The 17,397-nt window shown below is 35.1% G+C and overlaps 1 protein-coding gene across 3 annotated transcripts in view; it reads right to left on the bottom strand.

Moving 5' to 3' along the window:
* Window positions 1-17,397, bottom strand: part of LOC126892317 (caspase-1-like) — a 91,725-nt gene that overhangs the window by 33,696 nt on the left and 40,632 nt on the right. For all 3 annotated transcript variants that reach the window (XM_050661813.1, XM_050661814.1, XM_050661815.1), the window contains one exon: window positions 13,018-13,167. In XM_050661813.1, the coding sequence (XP_050517770.1) occupies window positions 13,018-13,167 (150 nt within the window). The remainder of the gene's footprint in view (window positions 1-13,017; window positions 13,168-17,397) is intronic.

Here is a 17,397-nt window from a genome sequence, read left to right as displayed (position 1 = left end):
TTGTCTAGTGCTCTTGTAACAAAAAGAAGAAAACTTCTGTTGGAGTGAAAGTAAAAAGAAAGATATACTCCAACAGAAGTAAGGAAAAAATAAATAAATAACTAATGGGACATAGATGTAGAGAGAGAGTGGGGTGTGTGTAAAGAAAAGGGTGTAGTGGCTTCTACGTTGAGAAGCCGCAATAGGAAAAATACTACTAAAGTGCAGTAGTACTGAAGAAAGGGGGATTAGAAGGGATAGAAGTAAAGTGGGAAGAGACAGAGGCAAACTGAATAGAGTTGGCTAGCAAGAGATGCAAGAAAACCACTTGACACTCAAGGATGGATACGGCTCGTTTGCATGCCTGTCGAAGAACAGTAGCTCTATATAGATAGTAATGATGACTAAAAGATGAAATAATAAAATAAGAATAATGTACTGAAACTGAATGAAGATGGATAATTGCTAAAGACGAACAAGATAAATAAATCTAACAAATCATGGGCGCCATGAAAATGATCTTCGATCATTTTCCCAGGTATCTTATACTGCTGTCAAATATTAAATATATCAAACCTGTAATAACAAACATAAAGGAATAATAAAATTCATGATATACAAAATAAATAAATATTTATTAAAATAACTACTAGATTTTTAACAATCTCTGAGTTAGACAAGCATATATCATGTAACTCTAAAATGACATAAGTTATACAAGAAGCTATATATATTTTAAAGATAACAACAATAATGTTATCTGTTATAAACTTAAATACCTCTTACATATATATAGGGTACAAAATTACATAAGTCTTCTACCAAATGGTTATAGTACGCCTGCTACGTACAACTAAAGGAAACTGACAAAGATGAAAATACTACAAATAAATAGGACCAAGCCTCACTAAGGGAAAATACAATAATGAATAAATAAAGTTAAATATACAATTGACTAAAGTAGAAATGAAGTTGAGGTAAATACCGACGATGACCTAAATTAACCGAACAAACGGAATAAACCGAATAACAGTAAAATATTTGGGAAACAAGCTAGTAATATTAAAAAATAAATTTACCCGAATTACATAAACCAATATCAAAGCAATAATAAATTATTAAAAACCTAATTTTCTCTAGGCTTATTCCTGTGCACAAGAAGTTACCGTAGATACAAAGTTTGGGAACCAAATAGTCTAATATACAAATATGTCAAAAAAAAACCAGAGGTAACCTAAATCTGGAAAAAAACATAGTGTATTTAACAGATAGTCTGAAATATAAAAAAAACCAATAGTTACTAAAACACCTCACTAAATGTTCCCAAACGAGGTTGCGGTTGCATCCTAGAAAATGATGCACCAGGATGGTGCGACCCCATGACTCTTGTAGGCCCAGGTGCCAAGACGAAAATTGAGCTGGAACGCTCCCATAGCTTGCTCCCAGATTACTACCCAATGATGACTTGACTGTGGCTGTAGTGTTTTCCCAAGGTGGTCAAATAAGGTCTAGGACTTCATGGTAGGGTTTCTCCCAAATGGCTAAAAAACATTCCCAGTTTTATTTCTCATTTTAAACATGAGCAAAAAGTAAAGGGAAGAAGAAATAATTGAGGAACTTTTTAGAAGCAATAGTATAGAAAAACCGACCATTAAAACTGGAACAAAAACCAATCTCAGGTAACCTTGAACTGTTTTGAGTGTGAATACATGGACAAATGACATTGAAATGATTTATTTGAGGAAATATCTGTAAAAATATATTGAATTTATAAAATATTGGATGTTGAATAATTTAAAACCTACAGAGAAATGGTAATTATTTTCAATATTAATTTGAGGACTTCAAAAATGTTTGGTTATGTAAAACCAAAAACCACATTAATATAAAAGATCGATATAAAGATAATATAAAGATCGAAATAATCTACATCCTTCCCTTAATAGATTGACTAAGAAAGTTTAAAAATGAACCAAGTATATCTAATGTTCCATAACAAAAAACAAAGCTATACAAAAAAATTATTATGAAAAAGTAGATCTCACCGAATGATTCCTATTTAGACTCCAACAGGAGTTGTCACCCACATGTCTCCTCACTCCAGACAATCCTTGGTGGTAACCTTTTACTTTACTTTAAATTGCTTGATGTTATAAAATAAGTTGGATGAAATCATCCGCCATTCTATATGGTACCTCTATTCGACACAACAGCCAACAGTCAAGTAAAGAACGAGAGGCGCTTCTCCGCCAAGGTAAACGTCAAACTCTCTCAGAAAACGAAATCATTCTCGATAGGTGGAGTACGTTCCATCACCGAGGTATGACGTCACCCCAGTAGTCCTATACGAGAAATTAGAGAATTTAAATGGAGACCGAGGAAAAATAATTATAATAATAATTAAAGAGCTAATTTTGTAACGTGACCGTTACACTCTTTGGAGTTCATTGTAGAATTCTGTCATCGTTTCTTCATCTCTGCCTTCAGTTGGTCCATATAATTGTATGAATCCTATTTTGTCTTTTAGGTCCAATTGGATTGTTATAATTCTAGATGATAATGTTTCATAGTGTGTTATTCTTGGTTCTAGTCTCTTATTTACTATTATACCAACTCCTTCCTTTGCTCTTTGTCCCTGCGGTACTCCTGAATAATAAAGACTATATTCCTCATTTAGATTTATGTGCCCTCCTCCTACCTTTTTTGTTTCACTTATTCCCATTATTTGGATACCCATTTTTTCCATTTCTTCGGTTATTTCTATTTCCTTTCCATTTAGAGAGGTCACGTTCCATGTTGCTATTCCTATTTGTTCTGATTCTTCATTTACAAAACTAGTATTTGATTTTCCATTATTGTTATTACTACTACTACTACTATTTATACTACCTATACTACCAATATTTCCACCACCCATCCTATTTCTATTATTATGTTTAACATTTGAACTCCTAAACCTAATCTTATCACTAATCGAGTCTATACTTTTATTTTCATTGTCCAGTGTATTCGTAATTTCCTTGTTTTCTGATCCTTGTCTGGCATCTACTTCGTCTCTTCTCTGTCGCTCTGCTAGTTTTTTGGACTCGCTACCTCCACTACCTTTTCCTCATTGTAGTTCCATCTCCATTCCTTACCATCCACTGTAATTTTGTTGTACCCAATTTTCACTGTTTTTCCTTTATCTCTCATTTCCCTTGCTTTGTCTCTTAGAGATTTCATTTTTTCTCTCTCTTTTTTTGTAAGGTCCTCTGTTATCCATATTTTCTTGGGTTCAACATTCTTTAGTTTGTTCCTATTTCGTAGAATGGCTGTTTTTTCTGTTTCGTTTCCTAGTTCTATTAAGCATGTTCTTATTCCAATCTTACATGCTCTTTTAATATTAATATTTACACCTAAATGTTTTCCAATCATATTTGTTGCTCTTTCTTTCAGTGTTGCTGAATCGTCAGTATCAATTTCTAACCCACTAATAATTAAATTATTTTTCCTTTTGTCTTTGTCCATTATTTCTATTGTTCGTTGGAGTTCTTTTATATCTTCTGTTATCTTTTTATTTTCTTTTTTAAACAATTCATTTTCTTCTATCAAATCTTGTCTTTCCTTAGTCCATTCATTTTTCATTTTTTGGATTTCTAGTTTTATAATATTTATTTCTTCATTATTTTGTTTTATTTCTTCTTTTAGTTCTTTTATATCACTTCTGGTCTTCTTATTTTCTTCCTTCATTTCTGTTTTTAAGTTATTTATTTCTGTTTTAATCTCCTGCTTCAGTTCTGTTAATATGTTCTTTATTTCATCCATTTCTTGCTTTTCCTTATCGTCTTTTTGGGGTGGTGTTCTTATTGTTGACTTACTTTTCTTAAATGCTTCCTCTTTGTCAAACGAATTATCATGCTCCGGTTTGCTCCTTTTATTGTTCATTCGAGTGGGATCATACCCGTAACCTTATTTTGTTCAAAGTTGGCGTCAGGCAGTGTCTTCCACCCTATCCGTTCAGAGAAAACACTACCTACCTACTTTAATTTAATTTATCTTCCACCTGATTAAATTTTCCAAAGCCGTCCCTGACTTTTATATTTAATTTTGCTAAACGGCTGGTCTTAATCTATTCTCGACAAGTTTTTTGTTCCTGGTTTATTTTATTTAGTTTTTGATTATAATATGCTTAAATATTAGGTACTGGATTTTTGATTTTATGAATATTAATCTAGGCATGCATTAACTTACAGTTTTTCTGAAGGCTTTTGCGTTGTGTCGTACACTGCACTTTCCTTTAACTATTAATCTTACTTTTAATATTTTATTATTTGTTTATACCACTTAATTTTTGATTTTTATGAGAGCTAAATTTTTCACGTTGTTCACTTTCGATTTCCAGGACCGGACCGGTTTGACATACATACTTCGTATAAAATTAATAAAGTTTGAATGATGGTTGCATCCCTAGATTTTAGACTATGCAGAGCTTTGTATGAGGAATAACTTTGGAATTAATAATAAAAGAGTTATGATAAAAAAAATTATGTTGGGTATTCGTAATTTGAGAAAAATTTGGATTCAATTGCATATTAGAACATAGTTTTTAATTCCAAACAACTTTTCATAATAACAATTTTCAATCTGATGGTTGAATTTTAAATTTTAGACCATGCAGAACTTTTTATGAAGAATAACTTTTTTTCGTAAAATTAATAAGTAAAAATTTTCCCATATGTGTTCAACTTCAGTAGACACGCTATATATACAGAGTGTCCAGAAACTCTACACCGACAAACGAAGACAAAAGATTGATTGATTCTATCCATTGCGAATTTCTAGTACCGGTCATAGGCGTCCGTTTTGGGTAGGGCAACGGTTATTTTATCGCATAACTTTTTAATCTTTAACGTTTAAACATTTTTGACTCTGGATTAATGAATTTTGAGGTATTCTAGAAATAAAAGGTACTCTTGCTTTAAGTCGGTAGGACACACCGTTTTCTAGAAAAATCGATTTCGAGAAGAAAAACAAATAATGGAAAGATGGAGAGAACATTTCAAAGAGTTAACTCATGCAGACACGGATATAATGGTCCAGGGTTACTAGGACCATCTTCTCCCGGTAAGGGTGGTTAACCCTTATCCGAGGGGTGGAATGATTAATAGTCGTATCACTGCTTAAGTTGTTTTATTATACTTGCATGAGTATAAGCTGGTAGCAAGCTACGCGACGTCGTCTCGCGGAGTGGAGATGATACTATTTGAATATGAATAATCTTACGTCTAAGAAAGTATAATGACGAATGTGGAATGTGGATTCCCTTACTATGTTTTGATTGTATACGTATATTTGAAAGTGCCGAGTCAGCGGCGACCCTGAAAGGTGTTTATAGTAAACACCGACCGTGACTGTATGTATAACTACTCCTCACAATCTAGGTCAATAATATTTATGTAACGAAAGATATTTGTTTATGATAACATTTAAATAATTGAAAGAAATTAACGTAGATAATTAAAGGGTATTTTAAAAGATATCTAATAAGTACAGATGAATTCTTGTACACCTTTCCCTCCTAAGAATTTTCTGACTACGGGGAAGAAAATTTTGCAAGTAGTGCTACCAACCAATACTGTGTTGTAATCAATACAAAAAAAAATTTATTTTATATAAAAACTTTCCTAAAACTACGTAAATACATAAATAAAAATAAAAATGTTCGTTTAACAACATTGTTTCATTACACTTGTCACTCACTGTGTTTTCGGATTGTAAGCATATAATCTATTCTTATGTATTTCCTTGATTTTATTGTTTTCTATTCTGATTTTACAATTAACGTTATTTACTTCTGTTATTGTGAAGGGGCCTACATAAAGACTATCAAACTTACCATTCTCTTCCCTTTTTACCAGGACCAGGTCTCCTATTTTAAAGTGTTGAGGTGTTGCTTTGAGCTTATTCTTTTCTTGCCGCTCTTTTTTGTTTTTTAATTAGAAGGTTCTAGCTCTCTCGTGTGCGCTTTGTAGTTTGTATCGTAACTCATTGTAGTAGGCATCTATATTGTAACATGGTTGAATCTCCTGTGTAAGGTCTTCCGGTAGGTTAACCTTCCTGCCATATAACAGTTCGAACGGTGTGTATCCATGATACGCGTTAGGGGTTGTATTGTAGCAGTATGTGAACATTCTGCAACACACATCCCAATTTTCTCTGTCTTCGTCTATGAATGCTCTTACATACTCGTTCAACGTTCTGTGTAGTTTTTCGCAACTTCCAATGGACTGTGGGTGGTATGCCGTTGAAAAGTTGTGCTCTATTTTTAATAGCTTTGTTAATTCCTGCATTACTTCGTTCTTATACTCTGTGCCTTGGTCTGTTCTTATTTGCTTCATGAGTCCGTATGTTGGAATGAAATGATCAAAGATTCCTTGTGCTATTGTCTCTGCTTCTTTATTGCGCACTGGTATGCTGACCGCGTATTTTGTCAGTTCACACAACATTGTGATACAGTATCTATTACCTTCATTATTTCTAGTGAATGGACCTATTGTATCTATGTATACTATGTCCCATGGTTTGGAAGATGTGTCCGATATCACGAACTCTTCAACATGTGTTCTTTTCGGTTTGTTAATTTGACATTTGTGGCATTGTTTAACGTATTTTCTTACGTCTTTTTCCAAATTTTTCCATCGGAATCTTGCCTTTAGCTTCTTTATTAGTCTATTATTCCCTACGTGTCCTCCGAACATCGGGTGATTATGGTATTCTTCTATTAATCTGTGTTTTTCTTTGTCATCTTTTATTGTTTCTGGTACTTCACATATGTATATTTCTATATTCTTCAATTTTTTATTTCCTTCTTTAATAAATTCATCAATTGTGCACAATTTAAAAATAATATCGTTTACGTATATCTTTACTTTACGTACTGCCTTCTCTACCGCCAGCTTATCAAGCTGTGCCAACGCTTGGTTTAAATCGAAATGATCCAATCCTGTGGCTATGCTTTTGCTGCATTTTATTTTGTTTTTGGCCCTAATGCTCAGTCTTGGTGAGATTAGTTCTGCTCCAAAGGACAAAATTGGTAGTCTATGCGCCTCTAAATTATTTAGTACCTTCCTTACTGTCTGTTTGGTGGCTTCTGGCTGTAGTGCGAGTTCACTTTCAGCCTTTGTTTGTCTTGCTTCTTTCTCCTTTTCTCTTGCTTGAGCTCGTGTTATAGCTAATATATGGGTGTTGTCTATGTATAGGTTCTTTAGTTGATGCAATGTTATTCTTGAAAGGCTGTCTGCGTAGTTACTTTTCCCTGTTGTATATTCTATCTCGAAGTCATATTCTTCTAGGTCTAATCTGATCCTCGTGAGTTTTGAGGTTGGTTCTTTCATTGCAAATAGGTGTGTCAAAGGTTTATGGTCTGTTTTTACTTTGAATGTTGGTGCTCCATATAGATAACATTTAAAATAATTAATTCGCCAATGGATCGCTAATAATTCCTTAACGATTATAGGTTTATTACATTCTCCTTTACTAAAACTTCTTGATGCATATGCTATAGGTAGGTCTATTCCGTTGTAATCTTGACTTAAAATTGCTGAACAACTCTCGTTGGATGCGTCTGTTGTTAGGATAAACTGTTTGTTGAAATCAGGATATTTTAAGATTGGTGGTTCCGTCAGAGATGATTTAAGCTTTTTGAATGCTTTTTCACACTCATCAGACCAAAAAAATTCTACTCCTTTCCTCGATAATCTGTTGAGTGGTCTGCATATTTCCGCAAAATTTTTAATAAAACGTCTATAATAGTTGCAAAATGCTACAAATCTCTTTGTTTCTTCCGCTGTCTTAGGTGTCGGGTACTGTTCAATTGCTGCATACTTCGCTTTGTCGGGTGATACTCCCTCTTGAGAAAGATCATGTCCTAAATATGTTACTTCCCTTCTAAAAAAATTGACATTTTCCTGGGTTAAGTTTCAAATTGAATTTTCGACATGTCTCAAATGTCTTTTTCAGGTTGTCTAGGTGGTGTTTTTCAGATATTCCTATCACTACTATGTCATCCATGTAAAGAAATGCTTTGTCTGGTGTTAATCCTGAAAATGCTATTGACATCATTCTTGAAAAGCTATTCGGGCTTACATTTAATCCAAAAGGTAATCTGGTAAATTGAAATGCTCCGTTTTCCGTGCTAAACGATGTGTATTTTCTCGATGACTTTTCTAATGGTATTTGATGAAAACCTGACATTAAGTCTATAACTGAAAACCATTTTGCTCTTCCCAGTTGATCTAATATCGAATCTATTCTTGGTAATGGGAATTTGTCTGTAACTATCTTCTTGTTCAATTGTCTAAAATCTATGCATAATCTCCATGCTTTTCCTCCATCTATAGCTTTTTTCGGTTCCAGTACTACTGGGCTGTTGTACTCGGATGTAGATGGTTCTATGATTCCTTGGTCTCTTAGTTTTTGTACTTGTCGATTTAATTCCTCTGTTTGCGCATGAGGTGTCCTATAATTCTTGATATATACCGGAGTTTGGTCTTTAACTCTTAGTTTCTGTTCGTAGAAATTGTTACAGGTTAGGGCGAATATGTCTGAATATTCTTCGCATAACGATACTAAGTTATCTCGTATGTATTCTGGTATGTCTAATTTCAGTGATTCTCGTAATTCTTTTTTTCTATCCTTGCTGTCGTTGACTAGTCTATATATGTTGAATAGTTTAATGTCCAACGTCCTGATTGTGCTTGCCTCTACATTTACTGTTTCGTATGTTGTGTTCAAAATTTTGATGTATGGATTATTACTTGAAATAATTGCTCTTGCTATGAATATTCCTGGTTGTATTTCTTGTTGCTCCACTATCCTGTCGTTCTTTAGCGTTTGAAAAATTTTGACTATTCTGTAAATTTCACATCGGGGTGGTATTATTATGGTGTCATTATCTATATTATCCAGAATTTTCGTACTAATGTAACAATCGTTGTCCTCTTTAATGTGCATTTTAAGGTTTGCGTAGTCCAGTATACATTGAAAGTTAGAAATAAAGTCTCTCCCAATGATTCCGTCTGTTGGAATTGGAAAGTTAGGTTCTACCAATTGAAAGATGTGTTCGAATCGAGTTCCTTTTACTTCTAGTGTTGTCTCAACTTCTCCCATTGTTTGCAACTCTCCTTTAGTGACTCCTTTTATTTTCGCCTTTGTGTTTGGTTTCACCTGTTCCTTCATAAAATCCTGTGAACATTTTAGTATTGAAATATCAGCTCCTGTGTCTATGATAAAGGTGCTTGTGTTTTCAAGGATTCCTGTTTTCATTCGTACAAAGTTCGTTAGGTTTAGGTCGAAGTTGTAAATGTTATATTTTATTTCTGACTATGTGCTTCCAACTTCTTGTTCATTCAAAACCCCAACTGCTGGTTTTCTTGTTCTTCTTGACTGTCCTCTATCTCTAGTAACCTTACGTTCCTGTTACATCCTCCTCTCCGGTTTCCTCTGTATGTTTGATTGTTAAATTGTCTGTATCCTCTGTTCGAATAATTTCGTTGATTGTCCGTTGCTTCTCCTTCGTTCCGTTGTCCGAAGTTATTTCTTCTTCCTCTGTCATATTTGTTATGGTATCCTCTTCTGTATTGCTGCTGTCCTCTCCTATTCTCGTAGTTTGTCCTATAATTTAAGACTCTTCCATGTGCATTTTCTTCAGTCGTATCGATCGATAAAAATTTAGATACTACTTCCTGCGGTGATGTAAAGTTACCTGCTTCCAGTATTAGCTTAGCTTTCTCTGCATTAACGTTTCGTTTCATTGTTGTTACTACTATTTCCGTCGTATATTTCTTCGCTAACTCCAGTGGCATTCCTTCCGCTATGTATGCTACTTTTAATTGTTCTGCTAACTCTTCCACTTCAGATGCGTACACTGCTGCATCTCTATGCCCTTGCCTTTTCTTGGCTAATTTGGCTATTAAATTCTTCGGATTATCACCTCTTAGTTCTTTCTTCAGTGCTTCAGCTATCCGTGGAATCGTATCTTCCGTGGTTATTAGGTTCCTAGCCTTATTGGTAAGTCGTGTTTTTATTAGCGTTACAGCTGTGTCTTCATGACCTTCTGCCAATTTTCCAAGTAGTTCTAATGCGTCCAAAAATGGTTGTAATTTCCCTGCGCTTCCATCGAACTCGTTGGGCAATATCTTGCTTGCGATATTCAAAAATTCACTGATTGTCAGAGCCATGTTTAATATTGTTATATCTTGTTTTATGTCACCTTTTTCCTCTTCTATTTCGTCGTTAATTATTTCTTCTTCTACTTCCTCGTCGCTTTTTCCTTCTTCTACTTCCTCGTCGCTTTGTTCCTTTTCAACTTCCTTGTCGATTGGTTGATGTATTGAATTTGGAACCACTGTTCTTACATTTACTGCTTGAAATGAGCGTATAACTTTGTCTCTGATTTTTCCAAAATATTTGTTGCACGCTTCCCTCTGTTTGTCCGAAAGTGCTTCCCAGTTTTTCTTAGTTAAGTGCGTGAACTTGTTATAAGATTTAATTAGCTGTGTCGTTACTTCTTCCTGTATGTCCTTAGATTTCGGTACTTTTTTCTTTAAGACCCTTCTGCTTTGTCTTCCTACTTCTTGCGCAATTTCCTCAACTATTTTGACAAAATCTTCCCAAGTAACTTTGTTGCTACTCATTTATACATAATTTTTCTATCCTCAGTTCCTGCACTTCTTAGCGAAAATATAAATTCGATAGTCTTACGGTGTATATAGATATGTAGTATATAGATATATAGTAAAAAAATAACGAGATAAAATAATACGTCAATATATGGTAAAAAATATGTAAAAAAATTTGCAATAATAATAAATAAAAGTTCAATAATAAATAACGTTATATTAACCCTTGTAAATAAGTAGTTAGAATAATAATGTAAATGTATTATGCATATAGCGTATATTTGTTATATATTTATATCGTATTGTACACTATAAATTTATATTTATAGTGTATATTTACGATAGCAAATATTAAAATCATAAAAAAAAATTGCAAAAATGTACCCTCGTAATGAATAATATAAGTAATATATACCTCAAATAATAATGGTAATATGCCATGTGAATAACTTTAATATTTGTGATAAAAAATTCCAATAATACCCATAAAGATAATTAAAAATAAATAGATAAAAATACTAGAAATATACCTTACATTACTGCTATACTATTCATTTGTTATGAAATATCGTGGAAATACCATAAGAACAAAATATAGACTCACCACTTTAAACGTTTGTGTTCGTATCACCAAAAGTTCTCGATGCACGTTCCATGGCATTGTCCATTGTCCCACGATGTTCCATCTCCATACCATTGTCCATTTAGCTCCATGTCAGGCCTGCTGTCTCCATCCTTTCTACATACCACACTGTATTCTAGGGTGGTCGAGGTACCAGAACATTGACGTTTTTCTCCATTTCTCGTTTACCAGTCCTGTGACGTCTTTCCAGTCTCTCTTCCCTGGTCTTGGATCGCCATATAATGGTCCAGGGTTACTAGGACCATCTTCTCCCGGTAAGGGTGGTCAACCCTTATCCGAGGGGTGGAATGATTAATAGTCGTATCACTGCTTAAGTTGTTTTATTATACTTGCATGAGTATAAGCTGGTAGCAAGCTACGCGACGTCGTCTCGCGGAGTGGAGATGATACTATTTGAATATGAATAATCTTACGTCTAAGAAAGTATAATGACGAATGTGGAATGTGGATTCCCTTACTATGTTTTGATTGTATAAGTATATTTGAAAGTGCCGAGTCAGCGGCGACCCTGAAAGGTGTTTATAGTAAACACCGACCGTGACTGTATGTATAACTACTCCTCACAATCTAGGTCAATAATATTTATGTAACGAAAGATATTTGTTTATGATAACATTTAAATAATTGAAAGAAATTAACGTAGATCATTAAAGGGTGTTTTAAAAGATATCTAATAAGTACAGATGAATTCTTGTACACGGACAACATAGGGGAGATACAAGAAAGGAATGAAGAACAACAAGTGGAATCCGTAACAAGAGAGGAATTAGAGAAAGCAATAGAAATAGTAAAATTGGGCAAAGCACCAGGCAAGGATCATATCACCCCGGAAATGATAAAATTCATGGGGACAGAGGGAATGGATAGCATGAAAGAACTAATGAATGATATCATAAATAGAGAAGAATTACCAAAGGACTGCAAGAAAGACATTATATTACCAATACACAAAAAGGGAGACTAGAGAAATTGTAATAATTACCGAGGTATCACCATATCAAGTATCCCTGGGAAGGTATTCGCAAGAATAATAGAGACAAGAATAAAAACCCAAATAGAAACAATTATGGAAGGCACAGTGTGGATTCAGGAAGGACAGAAGCACGCAAGACCTAATTTCACATTAAGACAAGTAAGTGAGAAGGTAATCAAGAAGAATAAAGAGATACATATGTGCTTCATTGACCTGGAAAAGGCGTTTGACAGAATCCGAAGAAAGGGCGTATGGAAGACACTAAAAGAAGGCTAACAAAACGAGTTTTCGAAACGAGAGTGCAGGGGAAAAACAAAAGAGGAAGACCAAGAGTTATGTGGGTAGATGAAATCAGGAAAGAAGTCGAGGAGAAGGGATTGACATTGAAAAGTACAAGAAACCTAACGCAAGATCGGAAAGCATGGAGACTACAATGCCAAACTCAACTACACCAGCCTAACACCTAAAGGTAGAAAGGCTTAGGACTAAGTAAGTAAGAATTCGTTGTTACTTTTTCTTTTTAACTCCCAACATTCAGTTCCGCACATCATAGCTGGTCTTATAGCAGTTTTATAGAACTTACCCTTCAACTTCATTGGAATTTTTCAATCATACAACACACCACTCCTGCCTTCCAGTTCATCGACCTAGGTTCTTAAAACTACTACTAAACTTAAATCCTTTCATAATAACTTTACCATATTAAGTTACCTCTTTCAAATAATATAATTTTGCCCTACTAATGCCCTAGTAATATCTCTTACCTGCAAGGCTGGGACACTTGTCTGCAGTAAAAGGTGTCCAAAGTGTTTCAGGCTTATACGGTCCATCTTTTGCATGTACTATTCCCAAGTCACCATGGGACAGAACAGAAATTAACAGACAATCATATTTGTTATGATCGATTTTGGCAGCTGAAAACAAAATATAATTTTTTGTAAACATTTTTTTAAAGTCAATTCAGTATTACATACATATACAGGGTGGGCCAATGAAAACAGTTCACCTCGATATTTGGCAGTATTTATTAGATTTTAAGGAGATCAGGAAACAGGTCGTTTTTGTTCCAAGGGGGACACATTTTTAGAACATACATCTGTCATTTGTCAACCCCCACCCCTTCCACTTTTCCAAGGCATTTATATGAAGTATTCAGATAATATAACGATCGTCCACGATATTTTTTTCGATATCTGCACCATCTATGAGAAAAATACTATTCATCGTCATTCTCTTTGCCTTATCCCTATGCGGGGTCGGCTTCCCTAATTGCATTTCTCCACACAATTCTATCCTGGGTCATATCAATATTAATCCCCTTTACCAACATGTCCTGCCTAATCATCTCCCCCCAGATCTTCTTTGGTCTTCCTCTCCTACTCCTTCTAGGAATCTGCACTTCAGCTACTCTTCGTATTGGATGATTAACGTCTCGACGTTGAACATGACCAAACCATCTCAACCTACGCTCTCTCATTTTGGCATCAATTGGTGCCACACCTAGGCTTCCCCTAATATACTCATTTTTAATTTTTTCCTTTCTTGTCACTCCACTCATCCATCTAAGCATTCTCATCTCCGCCACATGCATTCGTTGTTCCTCTTTCTTTTTCACTGCCCAACATTCAGTTCCGTACATCATAGCCGGTCTTATGGCTGTTTTATAGAATTTTCCTTTCAGCTTCATTGGAACTTTTCTGTCACACAACACACCACTCGCTTCCTTCCACTTCATCCATCCAGCCCTAATTCTACTGCATGCATCTCCATCTATTTCTCCATTACTCTGTAATACCGATCCCAGGTACTTAAAACTATTGCTTTTTACAATCAGTTCACCATCCAAAGATACCATTTTATTTGTAGTAACTCCATCTTTAAATGAACATTCCAAATACTCTCTCTTTGTCCTACTAAGTTTTAAACCTTTTTCCTCCAGAGCTCGTGTCCACTGTTCCAGTTTTTGTTCTAAGTCTCTTTCACTATTTCCTACTAACACATCATCAGCATACATTAAACCATTAAGCACCATGGAATGTTACCCTGTAGTTTCGCTGTTATCTGGTCCAAAACTAATGAGAATAAATACGGACTAAGCACCGAGCCTTGGTACAATCCTACTTTCACATGAAATTTATCAGTCTCTGCCACACCTGTCCTAACACTAGTCGTTACTCCCTCATACATATCCCTCACCTCACAATCTTTACATATGCACCAGGGACTCCTTTCTTCTTGAGTGCCCACCACAGAATATCTCGAGGAACTCTATCATATGCTTCCTCAAGATCAATGAATACCATATGAGCGTTTGTTTCTTTACTCCTGTATTTTTCCATCAACTGCCTTATAATGAAAATTGCGTCTGTTGTTGATCTGCCCTGCATAAAGCCAAATTGATTCTCGGATATGTCAAAATAATTCTATTAAATAAACCTGCTAGCCACCTTATTCCTGTCTCTCCCAATGCTTTCCATACTTCCCCAGGAATATCATCTGGTCCTACCGCTTTTCCTTTCTTTATATTTTTTGAAGCGCTTTAGCCACTTCCTCGTTTGTTATTTTGGTGACCATTGCTGCTACTGTCTCCGTTGACTCCACAGGCTGTCTGTCAAATTCTTCTTTTAAAGCGCTTGAGCCACTTCCTCGTTTGTTATTTTGGTGACCATTGCTGCTACTGTCTCCGTTGACTCCACAGGCTGTCTGTCAAATTCTTCTTTTAATAAGCTGTCAAAGTACTTTAGCTTTTGCTACTGCTACTTTCGCTTCAGTAGCAAAAGCTAAAGCAGAAGCGTATTCAAACCTATGTGAGAAAAATACTATTGATTAATTTAAAGTACTTACAACACCTCTTAAAAATGAAACACAACGCCTATGGTTTGCTAATACGTCATTTTTTTCTGTCACGTCACATTTACTTTTGATGTGAAATAAAAAATGATATATTATCAAACCATAGGCATTACGTTTCATTTTTAAGGGAAACAATTTTGGACGACAGTTATGTCTGAATGCTTCATCCAAATGCCTTTCTAAATGATGTATCACATATGGTATATTCCCTATCTAAAAATAAGGGGTTGGGGAAGTGGAAGGGAGGTGGCGGACAAATGACAGATGTATGTATCGTAAAAATGTGTACCTATTAAGAGCAAACAGTAGCGATCAACAGGTAGCAACAAACGCGGTCCAAGATTGCGAAAGTTCTGCGAAAAGTGAGGCAACAGTGCGTTGGTAATTCGACACTGACAGTGACGTTTATACTATCAAAAACAATAATTTTTATACACATAGGCGCGAAATGTTGCCAAGTCAGTGACGTTCGATTTCTTGTTATAAAAAAATCTATTTTTAGTAGTTCTAATGTGACACAAAATCTAGGCACGGGATAAAAAAGTTTATTTGAAGAAAGTTTATTTTTTTGTCTTTCTTAATGGCGGTACAGGTCCTTTTTGCAATATTTTATTTAGTTATAGAGTAATTTCCACATACTAACATATTTCTGAAATTGGGCTCTGTACCGTCATTCTTTATTATATTACGAATATGTGTGCCAAATATGTTTAATGAGTCATACCCTTAAAGTATTCTTGCGTATTATCCATTCCAGAATACGAGCAAAATTAGAACACAGCATAAGTAAAACACAGTTCGGTTTTAGATGCGGTTTTGGAACTCGAGAGCCCCTATTTGCAATACAAGTCTTGATTCAAAAATGCCTGGATCAACAGAAAGATGTTTACGCCTGTTTTATCGACTATGAGAAAGCATTTGATACTATCAAACATGACAAACTCATAGAACTATTACATCTTTCAGGACTTGACACTAAGGACATCCAGATTATAAAAAATCTATATTGGAATCAAACAGCCCACATAAAGAATGGACATATGGTGAGTGAAAACATAACCATTTCTAGAGGGGTTAGACAGGGCTGTATTCTTTCGCCACTGCTTTTCAACGTGTACACGGAACAAATATTTCTAGAGGCACTAGAAGAGTACAATGAGGGCATCAAGATTAATGGCGTACCAATAAGTAATTTTCGATATGCAGATGATACTGTTATACTAGCCGATAACATCGAAGATTTACAGATGATGCTAAATAGAGTAAATACAACTGGCAACCAATTTGGACTGAAGATCAATAGAAAGAAAACTAAATTTATGGTGATCAGTAAAAAGAACATTCAACATATCGACCTGAATATTGAAGCCGAACGTATTGAAAGAGTACACCGATTTAAATATCTGGGATATACAGTAAATGATAAGTGGGACCCGACGTAGAGATTAGGATCCGAATTGAAATAGCAAGATCCAAATTCATAAAAATGAGAAAGCTCTTAAGCAACCGCAACCTAAGCGTTAACCTCCGATGGCGCGCCACAAAATGCTATGTACTCTCTACGCTACTTTACGGAGTAGAAGGGTGGACGTTAATAGCAGCAACTATAAAGAAGTTAGCGGCTCTAGAAATGTGGCTGTATCGACGCATACTGAGAATTCCTTGGACAGACAGAGTGACCAACACAGAGGTATTGAGACGAATGGGTAAAGAGTTGGAATTGTTAACAACTGTTAAAAGGAGGAAAGCGTCATACCTGGGCCATGTGTTCCGTAATGATAAGTACAGTCTGCTACAGCTTATCGTCGAAGGCAAGATTGAAGGTAGAAGAGGTTTGAGCAGGAAGAAGAAATCCTGGCTGAGAAACTTGAGAGAATGGTTTCAAATACCAGAAGCTGCGAACATAATACATGCGGCACAAAACAGAGAAACCTATCGTTTGATGGTCGCCAACCTTTGGTAGAAGACGGCATATAAAGAAGAAGAAGTGCCAAATATCTCGACAAAATATTCAAAATTACAGCCGCAATCTTGGAACGCGTTTGTTGCTACCTTTTGATCGCTACTGTTTATATCCCTACTTTTTCTGTCTTTACACGGCAAATTACGTGTAGTAAAATTCACACTGGTAGGTATGTTCTTGGATAACTGTCATTTGTATAATTGCAAATTATTAATTCAGTTAATAAATGTGATAATTTTTCCACTAACTATGTATTCAGTGATTGTAATAATTTATATGTACAACATATGTTGGAAAAGGATGTGAAGTTGTACTTACTGTTAAAAGA

This window comes from Diabrotica virgifera, chromosome 9 (assembly GCF_917563875.1).
Source record: "Diabrotica virgifera virgifera chromosome 9, PGI_DIABVI_V3a".
NCBI lineage: Eukaryota > Metazoa > Arthropoda > Insecta > Coleoptera > Chrysomelidae > Diabrotica > Diabrotica virgifera.
Note: the sequence above shows the minus strand (reverse complement) of the source record. Positions and strands in the feature narration are given on the sequence as shown.